Raw genomic sequence first — 14,795 nt, forward strand, 5'->3', positions numbered from 1 at the left:
AAGGTCCCAGCAGAAATCAATTGTACTTCTATACTGGCAAGTGACTGGTGGAAACTGAAATTTAAAATACAATACCTGATTTACATGACACACAAAAGAGAGATACTCTCTTTTGACACAGAACTCTAATCTTAGAACATTAAAACTTTAAAAAAAAACTTTTGAAAGCTGTTACATGGGGCCCTCCCTGGCGGCACAATGGGTTAAAGCTCAGCACCATGAAGCTAGACACAGATGCTTCAGCACAAGTTTGATCCCGGCCAGGGAGCTGACCCATATGGCGCGGCAGACCTCTCCTGACCTGCCCGCTGCTCCCCTCAGCACTCTGTTCTGCTCCCCACTCTGTCTCTGGTGAATCCTCTCACTGCCCCTGCACCTCTGGCCTGTACCCCAGTTCTGTAAAATATCTAAGAAGATTTAAATAAATACAGAGCTCCTCGGCATTCAAGGATTGGAACAACATAATCGATTTGCCAACTGCCCCCAAACTGATATGCATTTTTAATGCAGTTTCTATCAAATTTTCTACCAGATGTTTTATGGATCAAGACAAGGTTAAACTAAAATTTATATGAAGAGAAAACAGGGCTAGAATTGCTAAAACTATAAGACAAAAAGAATAAGGTGGGAGGAATCACTCTAGCACATTTCAGGCTTATTATAAAGCTGCAGTAATTAAGACAAGGTGGCACCAGCCGACGACAGACACGTGCATCAGTGGAGCAGAGCAAAGAATTCAAAAAACAGCCTCACACAAATTGGGCAAGTGCTTTTTATCTGGGGCCACAGCAATTCGATGGAGAAAGAATAGTCTTTTCCACAAATGGTGCAGGAGCAATTGAACATCCATCAGTAGAGTGGTAGACCCTACCCTTATGTAAAATTTAGCTCAGATCCCATCATAAACTTAAAACACAAAACTAACACATTTAGAAGAGAATACATGAGCACATCTTCAGAAGCTAGGACTTGGTGAAAATTTCTTAGTTAGGATGCACCAAAGCATGATCCATCAAAGGAAGCAAACCAGTAAGGTAGAGCTCATTGAAATTTAAAAGGGTTGCTGTATGAGAGCGCCTTTTAGCTGGAGGAAAGGAGAAGGTGGCCGCTAGGGGCAAGTTTTCATAAACACATTATCTGACAAAGGCCTCAAGGATAAATAACTCTAAAAACTTGGCTTAATAAATAAGTTCATTTAGAAATGAGTAAAAGAAGAGATCTTTTACAAACAAATCCAGATGGCATATTTAAAAAGCACAAAAGATGTTCAACATCACTAGCTGCTAGGGAAATGCGAACTAAGCTCATAATGAGATGGTCGCACACGCCCATCAGTATTTCAGATGAAAAGCAGTGATAACACCAAACGCTGGCAAGGAGTGAAAAAAACTCGAGCACTGGAGTTGCTGCAGGAAAGTAAATGATCCAGCCACTCTGGAAAGAGTTTGACAACTTATTTTTAAAATTTTTAGACATGCTTTTTTGTAGATGACTGGATTAGAAAGATGTGGTACACATATACAATGGAATATTACTCAGCAACCAAAAAAGAGAAACATGTCTTTTGCAGCAACTTGGATGGAGCTGGAAAAGATCATGCTTAGTGAGATAAGCCAGAAAGAGAAAGAAAATTACCAGATGGTGTCGCTCATAGCAGGAATATAATGGACAAGGCAAGAAAATAATAGGAATAATGAACAGCTATATACACCAGAGACATTTTGTGGGGGTGGAGTGGGGAATGGGATCAAAAACGGGGGTGGGATGGGAGGGAAATGCACGGGATTATGGTGATGGCACACGGGTGACTTGGTGATGGAAAACCCGCGGGGATTACAATTGAGATGGAAAAAAAATGTACAAAATGATGTAAAAATAAACTGTTATATTATTAAAAAAGAAAACTTTTAAAAAGAAAAAAAATCTTAGACATACTTTTTCGTACGACAGAGCAATTGCACTCATGGGCATTTATCCCAGGATAACTAAGATGTATGTCCATTCGCAACCATCCACGATAGCTTTATTTGTACTAGCCAACAACTGAGAAAATAGTTTCTCAACCAGTTGCGGTATATCCCTGTTGTGGAATACTACTCAGCCATAATAAAGGAACGCGGTATTGATAACCTGCACCAACCTGGCTGGATCTCAAGAACATTAGGGTGGGTGAAAAGGCCACATACTACGATTCCACTTGCATAACATTCTGAAGCTATAAAATATTAGCTTGAAAGGGGACTTGTGGTTGCCAGGAGTTATGGACGATGAGTGCAGGAGAGTGGAATTATAATAAAGAGGTGGCCCTGTCTTTCTTATGTGGTGACAGGATAGTCCTGTGCCTGGACTGGGCTGCTGGTTACATGAATCCACACGTGTGATGAGATGACACAGGATTGAGACACACAAGTCTACATAAAAAACCTTTTTGACATGACTCTGCATCACACACTACATAATGACATTTTTGTCAATGACAGGCCACACATGTGACAGCAGTCCCTATGTGTTGGCTCAGTGGGCAGTGGGCTGGCTCCTCTGAGGCTGTGGAAGTGCACGCCATGATATTTGCATGAAAAAAAAATCACCTGATGACATTTTTCTCAGAACCTGTCCCTAGCCTTTTAGTGAAACATAACTCTAGTGGTGGAAAATATAACACCTGGAAAGGTAGGGGTCGGGGGGAGCTACTTCTGTACCCTTCTCTTTGCAACTCCCTGTGTACCTGTGGCTATTCAAAACCTAAAATGTTAAAAATGAGCTATAAGAATATTCATCTGCGGGCCCTCCCTGGTGGCGCAGCGGGTTAAAGCCCAGCACTACAAAGCTTAAGCCACTTCCACAGGAGTGCGATTCCCACCTGCCCCGGAGGAGATCCACATGGCGTGGCAGACCTCTCCTGACCCGCCCGCTGCTCCCTTCAGCAATGTACTGCGTCGATCTGCCTGTTCTGCTCCCCACTCTGTCCCTGGTAAATCCTCTCACCTTCCCCATCTCTGGCCTGTACCCCAGTTCTGTATGAATAAATAAATAAATAAAAGAATATTCATCTGCCATACTTTTATCAACATTTAAGTCAAGTGCTTTTTGTCCTAATAACTGGAACAAGGAAGGGCTAAGTCACTGGGCTGAGAGTGAAGGACCTGCCATAGAACCTTCTAGACTGTGTGCTTGGTGGTTCACAGCATGGCTCTCGGGTCACTTGGGAGGAACGCCCAGGGTGTCGCCTGTTTTTCTCAGGGATGTTGGTTTTCTCCTAAGATCCTCATTAGTGACTGTGAGTGTCACTTCCATCAGCCTCCTGAAGTCCTCCAACCTGAGTGAAATGGTCGCACTTTGCAGCGGACTGTCACAGGCTGGGGGCCCTGACCAGATGCTGGCATGGGCTGGAAGCAGTGAATGGAGACAACTCTGCAGGAGAGTACATTTCCTGCCTGACTATGTCTCTGCTGCTATTTCTTACGCACCATCCCCCAAGCCACAGAGGGCAGGAAGCAAGCATCACGCTCAGGCTGGGGACGAGAGCCAGTGGCTACTCCGCTCTCCGCTCACCTGTCCACGCAGCTGCCTTCCAGTCAGATAAATGTCTATTTATCTGAAGCTGTGAAATAGGAGGCTTAGAAATCCCCAGCTTGGGGCCCTCCCTGATGGTACAAAGGGTTAAAAGCGCAGCACTGCAAAGCTGTCAGCAGCTCATTCAACTGGAGTTCCATCCCCCCAAGGGAGCTGACCCACATGGCACAGCAGACCTCTCCTGTCTCACCCTCTGCTCCCCTCACCCTCAGCAGTGTATTTCATCATCTGCCTGTTCTGCTCCCTACTCTGTCTCTGTGAATCCTCTCAGCCCCCTGCACCTCTGGCCTGGATCCCAGTTCTTGTATGCATAAATAAATAAAATGTAAGAAAGAGAAAAAGAAAAGAAATCCCCAGCTTGAACTGGGCCTTCTGTCTTGCTTGGCCCAGCCACTTGCCATCAGTGGTGAAAGGGCAGCAGAGGCTCTCCTACCCCAACACCCTTCTAATAAAAGACAAAATGAAAAGCCCCAGGAGACAGTTACAGAGTCCAGGAATGCAGAGGAAGGAGGAGACTCAAGCCTATGTAAGCGGCCAGACCAAGAATGAGGGAGAATCGGAACATTCTGGGCCCACGAGACCCAAGTACCTACACTGGCACCTTCTGGACTCCGAGGCAGGTTCTGCTGGACTTCATCACTGGAGAGGGAAAGACCCATATAGTTTTCCAGTTCTGCCAAGTTTGGGTACAGAACTAATGGAAGGGAGGAAGGAAGAAGGAAGGTGTTACTTGTTGGGAGGGACCAAGTGTGGAGATTTACTGAGGGACTGGATAAGGGCAGTAATAAACTGGGCCTTGCATCCAATTAAGGGGCCTTGTGTTCGGGATGGGACTAGATGAAGGTGATAACAATCTGGGCCTTACAGAGCCATGAGTCACCCTTTTGGAATTTGAGTTTAGAATCTACATAAGAGACCCTTCCCCCCATAGGGCTGCGGACCCCACTCTAGGGGCTCAGCTCAGCTGCTGTCCAGGAGCAATAAACTGTTTGCTCAACCTTTCTGCCTCCGGCCTTCCTTTCTTGCCGCGGGTCACAGAAGTTGGGACAAACATTACTCAGGCCTGTGCTTAGCCACCCCGGCCTGGCTCCCGCACGGAGGCTCAGTTTTGTTAAGAGAGCCTGTGAGTGTTGTACATTTATTCCCAAGTACTGGAGGATATATCTATGCCCAGCAATACAGGACTCGGGGCGGGGGGAGTTCCTTACACCCTCCTCAGAGGTGTAAGGAACAGGACCCCAAAGAGGAGCCTCGGGAGGTGCCGAGTCCCTGGAGCCCCACCACTTTGGCAGCTGGCCAGATGACCAACCCAAGGGCAGAGCGGGCTGCGGGCCTCTGAGGCCCCTGCTCTGAGTCCATCTAAGGCCACAGAGGCAGCTCTGGGAAACAGCATGGTGGGCCGGGGGAGGAAAGGCTGGGCCCAAGGTCAAGGCCCTGAAGCAAGGCTGCCGGGACCACCTCCAGGAGTTTCCACGCTCTGCTCTCCTTGTGCCACCTCATCGGGTGGCCCCAACTCAGAGCAGGGGTGGCCTTCCCTAAGCGGCGACCCTTTGAAAGGTTTCAGAGGGATGTAATGAGTAGGACACTCCCTACCCGTGCAGGGGAGAGGCAGCCCGTGAACACGGCCAGACCCTCGAGGATGAGTCCGAAGGAGCAGGACTGTCCTGCCCTGAACCTGGAGCCTCATGGACAAAGCCTCTGGATCTCTTCTGGGCACTGTGGGAGCTGTGGGGCCACTATGTTGCCTTGATGGCTTCTCACAGCAGGTGGGGTCCCCGCCGCTCCCAGACAAGACCCTACCTGGCCCACTCACCTGTCCCCTGGGCTGGCAAGGCGGGTGTCTCCTGGGCTGGCAGGGCAGGCATCCTGGGCATGGCTCTGGCCTGGGCCTGGGGAGAGGGGGTGTTGGCTAGCTGTGGACCCCAGAAGCCTAGGGCTCCCCGAGGTCAGGGAATTAGGCATGCAGGTAAACCATGAGCAGGCAAGGTCTGGACATGAGGCCACTGCAGATGTCTGTTTCTGAAAGAGGTTCTTCAGGGGTTCATAACCCACCACATTATGAACTTTTTTATAACTTGAAGCAGCCAGAATGTAGAGACTCACACCTTGAACCCCAACCCCAAGTTTGCAGTTGGAAAGCTCCAACTTTCAAAATCCACTGGGAATTCAGGTGGCTGGAAGGAGGAAGAGGTTCCGGGGGCTGAGCAGGCTAAACCCCGTGCCCACTGGGTGTCCTCTGCATCATGGGGTCTACGGGTACCCCGAGAGAGAAAGCCCTGGGGCAGAGTGGGTAAGAGAGAAACCTGCCTTTTCCACACCTGCTGTGACCTCTGGACACTGGTCTGCCCAGCAGTGAGCCCCCAACACCCAGTGCCCCCCCAAGCAAGCTTCCTTAATGGCCCTGGGGTGATCCTGGAGGCTCACATGGCCTGGCAACCTACCTGGATGGCGTGGTCCACTTTCAGATCCTCCAGGGAGGGGTACAGAACAGACATGGCTGCTCCTTGGAGCACCCTGCAGGGCACAGAGAGGGGTGACGGGTAAAAGGAGGTGTGGAGGTCCATCCCCTGCCCACAAATGCCACTCCGCACTCTCTGGAGGAGAAGGAGACAGGAAAGTATCATTCTCCCCGTTCAGGGTGGGACTGGGGTTTGTACCAAGAACATTTACTAAACTACCTCTATCTGTCCCAGAGGGAGGACCAGTAGGACTTTGGAGGCAGACACCTGAAGAAATGAGTTTGTTTCTGTCCTAGAAAAATGAGACAGGAGCAGCTTGATTTCTGGATTTCGTCCCATTTACCTACAAGCCCACCAGTCCTGTCCCATCTCCAGGCCATCCCGGGGTGCCCCACCTCATCCTCTGATGAGGGCTGTCCTTCTGGGGCAGACTCTGTGGCAGACGCTGGACCAGCCTCCAGCTCTTGCTTCATCCACTGTCCTCAGTCCACCTTCCCAGTTGACCTTGGGGCCCATAGGTGGCTACTCCCCACTGTAAGCCCCGCCCCAGTATGCAACAAAGGGGAGGCTGGAGTCCTGAACACAGAGCAACGAGCTCAGAGATGTAGCAGCTCCGCCCAGGCCCTCTGGGCATTTCCCCTGAGCTATCACAGCAGGGAGGATCTTCATCAACCCCTGCCCCTTCCCTTTCCTCAGGGCCTCCAGTCCACCTTGACCTTTCTCTTCACCAAACCTCATCTTCCAACAAACCTCAGCTCTCACCTCCCACCCCGAGGCTGCGTGCTTCGGAGTATGCCTCCACCCCTGCATCTACCCTCCTGCCTCCCAGCCAGCGCCTAGCTGGTTTACATCTCTGCTTGCCCCCCCAGGCCGGGCTGGTCCACATCCTGGTCTAGCCTGGCCTTTGGAGCAGAAACCACCACGGGGGTCGCCCTCCGGGTGGAGGCTCTGTTCTCCTTAGGCCCTCTTGGGCAGGCGACCGCTGGCCCGTGACCCTCTCCCTGGGTACACACTCCAGGGTTTGTTTTTTTTTTGGACAATCCTTAGTAGGTATCTGCCAAAAATATTGCCCCACGATCCGCATGAACAGCAGATGTGAACGTAAGAGGCCACCTCTGCCCTGCTTTTTTTAACGCTGGAGCTGCAGTGTGCTCGTGTGTTTAGCAGCTGCCGCTGGGAGAGCAGAAGCAGAAATCAGCTTCCAGGAAATCCATCACAGGCCAGGACCACACAGCCCTTTCTCTCCCTGGGACCGCTGCCATTTTCTCTGGCCTCCACTCAGTTTTGGGCTCAAGGCAGGTATTGCCTGGCCTTTCAGCAGCTCGCGGTACAGCAGGGAATATGGCTCCCCATCGGCAAAAACATTGTCTTGTTCGAGCACCCATCCCTCGCGCTCGTGTGAGTCTCCCGGGTGCTGGGAGCCTGGTCTGTTTCAGCCTGCTGGCCTCTGCTTGGCACACCTCCTTCTCTGTGAGGTGCTCCTTCAAGGCTCAGCTCAAATGCTCTTTGTGGGGTTGGCTTTTCCAGGGTCTGGGATGCCCCTGCTGGTTGGTTGGGTCTTGTGTGTTTCTAACCCTGACTTGTTTGCCTTGTTGTCCAGCCTTGCTGCCTTGTTTACTATGGCTGATACCTGGGTTCCTTCGCATTCTGGGCTCCACTCCATCACACTATGCCTCCTCCACAGAACCGGACTCCCTAGCTGAGTGCCATGGAGCGTGTCGTGGTGGTCACAAGCTGCTTTCCGAAACAGGGCCGGGCACAGTGCTGCCATGATTGTTATTTAACTGGGTAAGTCAGTGTCCAAGGAACAGATTTAAACATTTTTGTGGGCCTTTTGGGGTAAAACAAGCCTGAGGGGACACGGCTAGCATTTGGGAAGGAGGAAGCAGAAAGCAGAAATCTGCCCCTCTTCTAATGCACGGAACAGCTCACCACAAGCTGTCTTCTGTCCTGCCTCACTGTACAGCCCAGGAAACCTTCACCCCCGCAGAAAGTCTATTTATTGCCAGGAGATTTAGAACCTGCAGGTAGGCCGGACACCTCCTATCTAAATACACATAGTGAGATTTCTCGGGTTTTAATAAACATTATGTTTTACAATACATGGGATGTATTGTCCAGAAACGCATATAGCAGGTTGACACTCAGGTTGAACAACTTTATCATGTTCACCACTTTGGAAATGCACCTCAGCCGTCCACCAGAGGTGAGTCACCAGCACACGCCCGTGTGCCCCGCTGTGGCAGTCAGAGCCAAGACGCCAAACGTCGGCTGCCAGTGATCTTCATAGATAGTCATTGTAATGTACAAAAGAACATCAACTAACAACTATAAACCAGAGACTTTCTAGGGGGCGGAGGGGGAACAGGATCAAAACGGGGGTGGGAAGAGCACACGGGACTGTGGCGATGGCCACGGGTGAAGTGGTGGTGGGAAGTACACGGGGATTACAACTGAGATGAAAAAATGTGCAAAATGAAGAATAATGTTTAAAAAAAAAAAGTCCACACGAGCGGGTACAGTCCACCTGCTTTTACATAGGAACGCCTCTTCTCTTACTGTGAATTAATTGCATCTCCCTCATTCCACCTTTAGACTAGAGAGCTGCACGGTCCCCTCCTCGACCCCCAGGGAGATTTTCCACCTCATGACATAGGAGTAGCCAGACACAGACTCCACTGGGGCAGCGGAGAAAGCTCCAGCGGCCCCTGGGGCTTGCTCACCCCGGCCTCAGTTTCCCAACCTGTCACACACCGGCGGGGGAACGGCTCCCACGCCCACGCCCTGGCCACGCCCAGCCCCGCGCCAGCGGCCCGTCCCGGTTGCTAGGGGCCACGGCGCGTGCGCAGAGAGACCGCGCCGGTCCCGGCGGCGTCCGGAGCGCATGCGCCGCACTTTCCCTGCCTGCGCGCGGCGAGGGCGGCTCCCAGGTGCCGGTTCCTGAGAGGTGGCAAAGGCCGCCTCTCCGCCAGGGATGTGGCCGGAGGGGCGACTAGGGTCCACGCGGGTTGTCGCTCTCGGGCGCCCGGGTCTGGCACCCGCTTCCAGAGGAAGCCCGGAGCGAAGCAGCCCCCGAAGGGCTGGGGAGGCTCGCTCGGGCTCTGCGCCCCTCCGGACGGCTGCGCTGGGCGACCGAGCCTAACGGGGGCTGGGCGTCCCGTCGCCTCTCCCGCCCCGATCCCCGAGGATCCAGGACAGCCCGCAGAGCGGGGAGGGTGGGGCCGCCCTTGCTGACCGATTAGATTGTGTACTTTGGCCCTGGGGGGAGGGAGGAGGCAAAGTCCCAGGTCTGCCTCCCCGCAGCGCGTTGCTGGTCTGCACGGGCGGCGCCGGGTTCCCACGATTTCAGAAGCGCCTCCAAGTCCCGGCCCGTGGTGACGTCGCTTGTCCCCCTCCTACTCTCTAGGTGTCGGCCAGGCCCTGACTCCTGACCCCTTTGCTGAACGGAAGTGCCCCGCCCCACCCCAGCACTCCACCTTAGCGATGGGAGCCCCTGCCGGGCTGGGTGGAGGCTAGGCTGGGGGTACTTAGACTTAGCTGGGCAGATCACTCCAGTACCGGTGGGGTGGTGAGACAGTGGGGTGCAGAGAAAGGAAGGAGAGCCTGCCTGGACCCAGAAGGAAGCGTTTTCTGGAAGCTCAGTGCGTTTCTCTTCATGGATACAGAGCCCAGGCCTAAGGATCCTTCTGCCTGCCAGATCTCTGCTACTGTCTGCAGGTTATTTCCTGTGAACTCAGTCCAGCTCTGCTGCCCCTCCATAGTGGCCCCAGGCAATCCACATGGTCTGAGCCAGAGAGGAGTACAGACAGCATCTGTTCTTTACCCCTCTTGAAGCCATACTCAGCTCTTGTCCTCAGGATAGTCTGACACTTCAGGGAGGCTCAAAGCTCCCTCTTGGTAGCAACTTCAATCTGCCTCGCTCAGGCGTTCATCCAGACTAATGGCTGGCCCTAAACTCACCCTGCTAGTTCTCCCCTCCCTGCACTTGCAGGCACTGTTCCCTCTGAATTAACAGCCTTGCACAACTTCCTCCCCAACCACAACCCTGTTCATCTGGAGAATTCCTCTCCCTTCAATTCTAAGCTTACCCCGGAATCATCCAGCAATCCTCTGTCCCCGCTCCCCACACACGGTTAGGTAACCATCCCTTCTGCAGATCACAGTCTCACTCGCCTATGAAACACCTACGGGGTGAGCAAGACCTGCATTTGCTAGGCTGGATTTCCACTGTGCTGTATGTTTGCCTGTCTCCCTCTCTGGTCAGGGAATGTAGAGCTAACTTCTGAATCCCCAGGGCCGAGTCCAATGCCTGGCACACAGAAGCATCCAGTTACTTTTTCTTAAGAGGGGAAAGCTGACAGGGAAGAGAAAAGTCTTCTAGAGAACAACTGTGGGCCCAGGAAGGCAGAGAAAATATGGCTCTAACGAGGCTGAATGAATGGCTGCTTCCTACAGTCTGACAGTCGATGAGTTACTTTGCTAGTCCACGCTCGTGGCTTCCCACAGCTGGCACTTCTGCAAGGAAAAGAACCCAAAGGAATTTTCCTCTCCTGCTGCACGCCTCAGAATTCCATTCCTGAGCTGCCGTCCTTCCTGACATTATAACAACGCCCACAGCAAACCAGCACCCGGGGCTTGAGAGATCAGCAGGGCTGAAAGGAGTCTTCAGTCCCCACCTTTGGACTTGAAATGAGCAACACTGTTCCCAAGAGCAGGATAGACTGGCCTCCCACTCCTTCCCCAGGGACAACTCACCCTCCAGAGGACAGTGAGGAGGGAAGCATGGGCAGTGTCATAGGGGCAGCTCCTGCGAGGCTGAACCAGCCCAGGGAGGTGGCCGGATGGGGCAAAAAGGACATGGCGGTTGCCAGGCAACCAGTAAACCCGCCCCCCCCCCCCAGGTCCCCAGCACTGCACTGCCTGCTTCAGAGAAGCTGTAGACTTCCTAGGGAAATACCAGTGCCCAGGAGAGGCAGGGCAGGTGCCAAGGACCTTAGAGACAGCTGGGCTCAGGTTGACAGCCTCTGACTTTCGAGCAAATGTGGACCAGTCCCTCCTGGTGTCATTTTTTCCTCTGTCACATGGGCAACAATACACCCCAGTTATCATGGCGATTAAAAGACATTTTTGAAGACATGGAAAGCGTGCTGCAGTCTGGCTCCTGACTGTTAGCTATTGTTCACTCTGCATTTAACGAGTGCGAAGTCCCAGCACTTAGGCAGTAAGCACCAGTAATTAGGCGTTGAGCAAAAGAAAATTTGTCCTTGAGGACTGTTAATTTCTAGCTGGATAAGTAAGTGTGCTCGCTGTGTTGGGGGTGGGGGGGATGAGATGGAAGCTACAGGAAAGTTTTGAGTAGTAAAGTGACATTGTCCACTTTAAACAGGTCCCCCGGGGTGAGGTTTAGAGAACAGACTAGAGGGGCAAGGGCAGGTGGAGGAAGCCCAGGGAAGTGATGGTGGTGGCAGGATCCATGAGCTCATCCAGCCCTGCCGCAGAACAGAACAGCTTGCGGCAGAGAAGTACGTGACAGAAACAGGTCTGTACTGTCTCGGGGAAACGGGCTCTGTCTGGCCACAGCCTCTGTTTCCTGCGGGGCCTAGACTTCCAAGGGCCCACTTTAGGGAGCAAAGTACGGGTCCCCTTCTCTTGAGTACCTTCACAGGCAGGCAGGAGGACCCCAGGGCCCTGCTTAAAGGTGATCACTGAGCCCTGAACCCTGGTCCAGGGCCAAGGTCAGAAGGAAAAAGCCCAGTCCACATCTGGCTCTAAGTAAAGCACCTTGAAGGACACTGCCTTGGCCTCTCAGGAGGGCAGGGGAAGGAGGGAAGGCGACAGGTGGGCACTGCCAGGCTGGTGCCGGTCCCAGCGGGCGGCTCTTACCTGTGGGCCAGGTGTTGCTGCGCCTGCTGCTGGCCCTCCACCCACCGCTGAGAGTGGCTCTTCCCCCCGGAGGTGCTGGCCTTTGTCACAGCTGGTTCCTGCTGGCAGGCTCTGGGAATGATGGGCCCGCCCTCCAGTCAGCTGACTCACTGGGATGGGCCCAGGTGAGGCCCTGTGACTGGTAAACAAAGCAGGTCACTAGCTCCAAGAGGATTTGGGCCTCAGCCTAGGTGTGGAGGTGGGGTTGGGGGACACAGCTATCGAGAGGGGTGTCAGGGAGTCTTGGCTCTCTGGAAACCAGGAGGTGGCGCCGGGGACAGCCAGGCCCTGAAATATGGCCGTTCCTCACGCCCTCACTCCTCTTGTGGGAGTTTGTTACAGGAAAATAAACGAGGAGGCTGTGAGGTCCCAAGGCCCACTACATGTTGCCTAGATTCGGGATCTAGAACCCCCCAGTGCCCACCAGCAGGGTCTGGCTTAAACAAGCGTCTGGGGCATCTCATGCCCTATTAAAGTGGCGTCCGAACAGGCCATGCAGAAGAGCTGAGACCGGGAACACGGAAGGCGCAGGAGTCGCGCTGCTCTTCCTTCCGGGCTTGTGTTTCGGCGTCATTCTTGAGAAGTGCAAACCAGGAGGACAGTTGTGGAAAATCTGGGTGGTGGGGCTGGTGGGCGGCCAGCGGGGGGCTGGCGGGATCCATTTTATGTGTGTCCCAAGGTGGTGGGGTTTTGTTTTGAAATTTCCCTTACAATTCTTGTAAGGAGTGGGGAGGTGGGCAACTTAAGTTTAACAATTTTGGTGTGTTTAAGGTTTTATTTATTTACCTTTGTGTAGAAAGCTGGATTGCAGGCCGGGGGGGCGGGTGGTGAGAGGATTCACCAGAGACAGAGCAGGGAGCAGAAAAGGCAGACTGACCAAGTACACTGCTGAGGGGAGCAGCAGGCGGGTCAGGAGAGGTCTGTGCCATGTGGTCACCTTGGGGGCAGGCGGGGATCGAACTCATGCGGAAGTGGCTTTAGCTTCTCAGTGCTGTGCTTTAACCTGCTGTGCCACCAGGGAGGGCCAGAGGCCCCCCAACTTTAATAACTTGAGAAGGAATTTAGGCTGGTTGTCTCCGGCAGGCATGAAGGGCTGGCTGCGGGTGTGGGGATTTTTTATAGCACAACTTTTAGTGCCTTTTAAATTTGGGAAAATGTGATTGCCTGTCATAGACTATGAAAGTACAAAGGGAGAGGAATTTGGTTGAGGTCCTGGTGAGCCTGGCTGGGCAGGGGTGCTGAGGAGGGCTGGGCCCCTGTGGGGGAACCCCGGGCAGTGACGCAGGGCTCCACGCAGGGCGGGGCAGCACCACGCTGCCCACTCCCTGGCAGGCCCACACAGTGGGCATGGGAGGCGCCTGCACAGCCCTGCCATCACGAGGGTGCTGTGGGGGGTAAGGGGCGCTGCCAGGCTCGGGGGCACCCCCAGCCAGGAGTCCCACATTGGTGCAGGAGGCAGCGGCCACTGAGCCAGCTTGCCCACAGGGACCATGCCAGGGGCTCCCAGACGCCATCTCCACGGCCTGTGGGACAAAGACCTCCCAAGTGTCACAGTCACAGCCGCAACGTGGTCACGGTTTCTCTTCTGTGAGCCAGAGCCGCTGGCAGCTGAGGCGTGGGCACAGACCAGGGCTGAGCGGGCCTAAGCGTGAGGACAAAGCAGGTGATGAGGCTCCGAGGCCGCGTCTTCAGGGCCCGAGAGCGGTAGGAAGCACAGACCGTGGCTGACCCCGTGACAGCCACGCACACTGAGGGGAGGAGGGGCCAGCGCCTCACCAGGGGCTGCTCTCCAACGGAGGGCCTGCTCCTCCTCCCCCCTGCCCCCCAGGTCGGTCCTGTACTCCTGCTTTCCCTGGCTGGGGCTGGCCCACAGCAGACGGCACGGTGGGCCCCCCCCACCCCCCCAGCTGCTCGCCCAAGAAGCCCTCAGCCCCCCGTGGGTAAGCCAGGGTGGTTTGCTCCATTTTACAGGTGGGAACCGGGGCCCCTCCTCAAGGCTGTACCTGGCTGATGACCTCATGAGAGGACACAAAGTGGTGTCCAGAGACGAAAGGCCTTCACGTACGTCTCGGCTTCATCTTGGTTTGGCTCATCGTAGATTTAGCGCATCAGGGTAGGCTGGGTCAGGGCGCAACAGAAAACAACCCCCGTGCCTAGCAGCTCCCAAGCACCAAGCATCCCTGGAGGGCAGCCTCTCCATGTCCCCCCACTGCAGGACCCAGGGTGGGGGAGCAGCTGCCAGTTCAAAGGCGGCTCACAGCCAGGGAGTTTCACCTGTGACCCATGTTCTACCTCAGGTGACAAATGGCGCAAGGGCCAGGGTTGATCACAATCACCAACGGGCAGGAAGTGCCATCCCACCTGCCTGGGGGGCAGACAGGAGCAACATAAGGAGGAAGACATGCAAGGGGAGCTCAGGATGCTGTTTAGGGTGTCTTCCAGGAGGCTGTGAACATCTGTGGGGTGCAGGGACCAGCTGTGAACTGCTTATACAAAGTGGGGCTGCATGAGCCCACTGGACCCAACTGGGAGTAAGAAGACACCTGTCACTTGGAGTCCGGGGCCCTGACGGTCCTACTCAGCCGGGCACCTCAGTGACTACTGAAAACCGCTAAGGGATTCAGAGAAGGGCGGATGAATTAGACGATTAAAGTGTCTGCCTTGCACTTCCACGGTCTTCTAGGGGAAACCCTTTTCCTTACCAGCCTTTTGATGACCTGTTTGGGCAAATATGAGAGCAGATGTTTGGCAAAGAAGGATTGAAGGGGGTTCTTGAAGACCATGTGTGATTACATTACGGAAGCATAATATATTCCTAACATGGCTTTGGGACGGTTTGGG

General features: G+C 53.9%; 1 protein-coding gene across 1 annotated transcript in view; it reads right to left on the reverse strand.

Moving 5' to 3' along the window:
* SDCBP2 (syndecan binding protein (syntenin) 2) overlaps nucleotides 1-11,973 on the reverse strand; it is a 16,101-nt gene extending 4,128 nt beyond the window's left edge. Inside the window, exons 1-4 of the mRNA XM_004686992.2 lie at nucleotides 11,916-11,973; nucleotides 6,015-6,087; nucleotides 5,387-5,462; nucleotides 4,167-4,267 (exon numbers count right to left, since the gene is read on the reverse strand). Of these exons, the coding sequence (XP_004687049.2) occupies nucleotides 4,167-4,267; nucleotides 5,387-5,462; nucleotides 6,015-6,068 (231 nt within the window). The 5' untranslated portion in view covers nucleotides 6,069-6,087; nucleotides 11,916-11,973. The remainder of the gene's footprint in view (nucleotides 1-4,166; nucleotides 4,268-5,386; nucleotides 5,463-6,014; nucleotides 6,088-11,915) is intronic.
* Between the last annotated feature and the right edge of the window lie 2,822 nt (nucleotides 11,974-14,795).

Source organism: Condylura cristata, unplaced genomic scaffold, assembly GCF_000260355.1.
Source record: "Condylura cristata isolate star-nosed mole 26May11 unplaced genomic scaffold, ConCri1.0 scaffold00022, whole genome shotgun sequence".
Taxonomy (NCBI): domain Eukaryota; kingdom Metazoa; phylum Chordata; class Mammalia; order Eulipotyphla; family Talpidae; genus Condylura; species Condylura cristata.